The following is a 3644-nucleotide window of genomic DNA, read 5'->3' as shown; positions in this document are numbered from 1 at the left end:
TGGGTCATTGACCTGATCTGGAAGGCGAACTGATGACTAGGACCTTAAAATTGGGTATTATCGTCTTCGTCTCGTGACGGGCAGCACGCTCGTTTTTTTCCGCGAAGCTCTAGCTCGATCAGGAGTCAAACGCAGGGGGGGGGGGGTCGTACCAACCCCCCTTGTGCCGTCGAAGGACGCAAAATATCCTGTGCCGGCTTGGGTTAAATGCGTGTCCGGTGCTCCATACCCAATATTTCAATTCCTACCTCTGTATTGTTTTTTCCGAGTGTTCCTAACTGGCTTACGTGTTGAATGGTTCGGTCGGCTTGTAGTCCCTTGTTACAAGTGATTTTGTGTGCGGACAGGTCCGGATGGTTCCGAGGCTGCCACCGTGTCGGAGACCGGTAGCCTCGCAGGGGGCCACCAGTCCGGCGCGCAGTCGGACGCCCAGTCGGACGCCCAGTCGGACGCCCAGTCCGACGATCTGTCTGACGCCCAGCCCGTCGATCTGTCTGACGCCCAGTCCGTCGTCCTCACGAGGATGATGACGCTGCAAGGACCGGTGGCTATGCCGACGTCTCGTGAGTCTCCCCTTCCCCTCCCTTTCTCTCTCCTTCTACCTTCTTTCTGTTTTGGTCGTTTTCCTGTTTCTCCAACACGCCCTCCTACCTCATGTTACTCCGCTCACAATAATTCTGTTCTGTCGCCAACATTTTTTTTTTATATAAATTTAGCTCGAATGTTTGAATGGACAGATGGACAGAGCCGGAGCCCACGCTGAGCAGAGCTTGTTGCGTAGACCCCGACCCCTACCGTCCGATCGTGCAATTCTGGGTAACGGGAGGATTTAGATGCCAACGTTTAACGTGCCCTTCAAAGCCGGACACGGCCTGTCCCACTCAACCTGGCTGCGGCTGCTCCCACCAACCGCAGACCATCTCCGTCAGGAGTCTCAAATATCGAGCGCCGGAGCGTCTCGAACCCGGGCTCTCACTACCGGGAGTCCAATGCTCTACCAACTGAGCTACGGGACATTTTCAGCTCTTCTTAATGTCCCGGCCCGGACGAGTATAACATTGCTATCTTTTTATGATTAATACAATGGTGTAGCACACATTTCCAACTGTTGCGTACGTCCATGAACATTAAATGCGTTTCCGGTGCTCCGCACCCCATATTTTGTTCCTGTCTCTATATTGTATTTTTCCGAGTGTTTCGAACAGGCTTACGTGTTGAATCGTTCGGTCGGCTTGTGGTCCCTTGTTACAAGTGATTTTGTGTGCGGACAGGTCCGGATGGTTCCGAGGCTGCCACCGTGTCGGAGGACCGGTAGCCTCGCAGGGGGCCACCAGTCCGGCGTGCAGTCGGACGCCCAGTCGGACGCCCAGTCGGACGCCCAGTCCGACGATCTGTCTGACGCCCAGCCCGACGATCAGTCTGGCGCCCAGTCCGTCGTCCTCACGAGGATGATGACGCTGCCAGGACCGGTGGCTATGCCGACGTCTCGTAAGTCTCTCCTTCCCCTCCCTTTCTCTCTCCCTCTACCTTCTTTCTGTTTTGGTCGTTTTCCTGTTTCTCCAACACGCCCTCCTACCTCATGTTACTCCGCTCACAATAATTCTGTTCTGTCGCCAACATTTTTTTATATAAATTTAGCTCGAATGTTTGAATGGACGGATTGACAGAGCCGGAGCCCACGCTAAGCAGAGCTTGTTGCGTAGACCCCGACCCCTACCGTCCGATCGTGCAATTCCGGGTAACGGGAGGATTTAGATGCCAAAGTTTAACGTGCCCTTCAAAGCCGGACACGGCCTGTCCCACTCAACTGACTTCAACTGGCTGCGGCTGCTCCTACCAACCGCAGACCATCCCCGTCAGGAGTCTCAAATATCGAGCGCCGGAGCGTCTCGAACCCGGGCTCTCACTACCGGGAGTCCAATGCTCTACCAACTGAGCTACGGGACATTTTCAGCTCTTCTTAATGTCCCGGCCCGGACGAGTATAACATTGCTATCTTTTTATGATTAATACAATGGTGTAGCACACATTTCCAACTGTTGCGTACGTCCATGAACATTAAATGCGTTTCCGGTGCTCCGTACCCCATATTTTGTTCCTGTCTCTATATTGTATTTTTCCGAGTGTTTCGAACAGGCTTACGTGTTGAATGGTTCGGTCGGCTTGTGGTCCCTTGTTACAAGTGATTTTGTGTGCGGACAGGTCCGGATGGTTCCGAGGCTGCCACCGTGTCGGAGACCGGTAGCCTCGCAGGGGGCCACCAGTTCGGCGTGCAGTCGGACGCCCAGTCGGACGCCCAGTCGGACGCCCAGTCCGACGATCTGTCTGACGCCCAGCCCGACGATCAGTCTGGCGCCCAGTCCGTCGTCCTCACGAGGATGATGACGCTGCCAGGACCGGTGGCTATGCCGACGTCTCGTGAGTTCTCTCTCTCTCTCTCTCTCTCTCTCTCTCTCTCTCTCTCTCTCTCTCTCTCTCTCTCTCTCTCTCTCTCTCTCTCTCTCTCTCTCTCTCTGTCTCTGTCTCTGTCTCTGTCTCTGTCTCTGTCTCTGTCTCTGTCTCTGTCTCTGTCTCTGTCTCTGTCTCTGTCTCTGTCTCTGTCTCTGTCTCTGTCTCTGTCTCTCTCTTCTCTCTCTTCTCTCTCTTCTCTCTCTTCTCTCTCTTCTCTCTCTTCTCTCTCTTCTCTCTCTTCTCTCTCTTCTCTCTCTCTCTCTCTCTCTCTCTCTCTCTCTCTCTCTCTCTCTCTCTCTCTCTCTCTCTCTCTCTCTCTCTCGCATGCTGGCACTATTCATCGACCCGAAAAATATTTTGATGTCGATGTTGTTCACGTTATGTGCTGGGGAAGCTACAATGCGGAGACTTCGATGAATATTTTGTTTTTGACGTTTGGTATTGTATAGGTATCCTCAGTTAATTGTTTTTCCTGCTTTTACAGGAGGTCGCCAACCGAAGCCGTCAGCTATGGTGAAGCCCGTTTATCGCAAACCTGAACAAGCTGTGGCTCGTCCGGCTCGTCAGCTATCGCTGAAGAGCCGGACCTAAAACAGCGGACTTGGAAGGATGTAAAGTACCAGGTCCACAATATGATTACGACCCGCCAGAGACGGGCGCTCAGATAGGTGAAAAGGGCTTCACCAGTCCGGCGCCCAGTCCGGTGCCCGGTCCGGCCTTCACCGTTTTTGTGGCAAATACAGCATCTGTCCTTTTTTTCGCTTTTTTGTATCTATGTACGGAAGGTCTCGCCCCGCGCCGTCCGGCCGGTGCTGGATTACACAGACCGGTATTATAGGTAGCACGAAACAAAACCTTGAACTTTTAGAGAAACACCTTAATCCGGGCTTAGATTAACTGACCATTGCATCAACATGACACACATTTATCACTTAATTGTAATATGTTGCGCAATTATGACCACGTTTATGATAATAAGTGCCCAGCACAGAAGGTCATGAAACCCAAACTGCTGAGTTCCCAATGTCGTGTAGTTGACCTGACCTTGCCCCGACCCCTGACTTCAAAATTCAAATTTTGAGTGCTCATCAGACGTGTCTTGTCCCGAGCTTTCTTTTACTGTCTCGCCCGTCTAGCTGCGATTAGTGGTGCTTGAGTTATCGGCTGGGGGTGTTTAACGCCCCCCGGTCCCC

General features: G+C 52.7%; 1 protein-coding gene across 1 annotated transcript in view; it reads left to right on the top strand.

The window, feature by feature from the left end:
* The window catches only part of LOC122378736, a 6688-nt gene extending 3481 nt beyond the window's left edge, over positions 1-3207 (top strand). Inside the window, exons 4-7 of the mRNA XM_043360184.1 lie at positions 348-563; positions 1272-1488; positions 2203-2418; positions 2936-3207. Of these exons, the coding sequence (XP_043216119.1) occupies positions 1278-1488; positions 2203-2418; positions 2936-3042 (534 nt within the window). The 5' untranslated portion in view covers positions 348-563; positions 1272-1277 and the 3' untranslated portion in view covers positions 3043-3207. The remainder of the gene's footprint in view (positions 1-347; positions 564-1271; positions 1489-2202; positions 2419-2935) is intronic.
* The last annotated feature ends 437 nt before the right edge of the window (positions 3208-3644 follow it).

This window comes from Amphibalanus amphitrite, unplaced genomic scaffold, assembly GCF_019059575.1.
Source record: "Amphibalanus amphitrite isolate SeventyFive unplaced genomic scaffold, NRLGWU_Aamphi_draft 000064F_arrow, whole genome shotgun sequence".
NCBI classification, from domain to species: domain Eukaryota; kingdom Metazoa; phylum Arthropoda; class Thecostraca; order Balanomorpha; family Balanidae; genus Amphibalanus; species Amphibalanus amphitrite.
The sequence above is the reverse complement of the archived record's forward strand: the minus strand, read 5'-3'. Positions and strand labels throughout refer to the sequence as shown.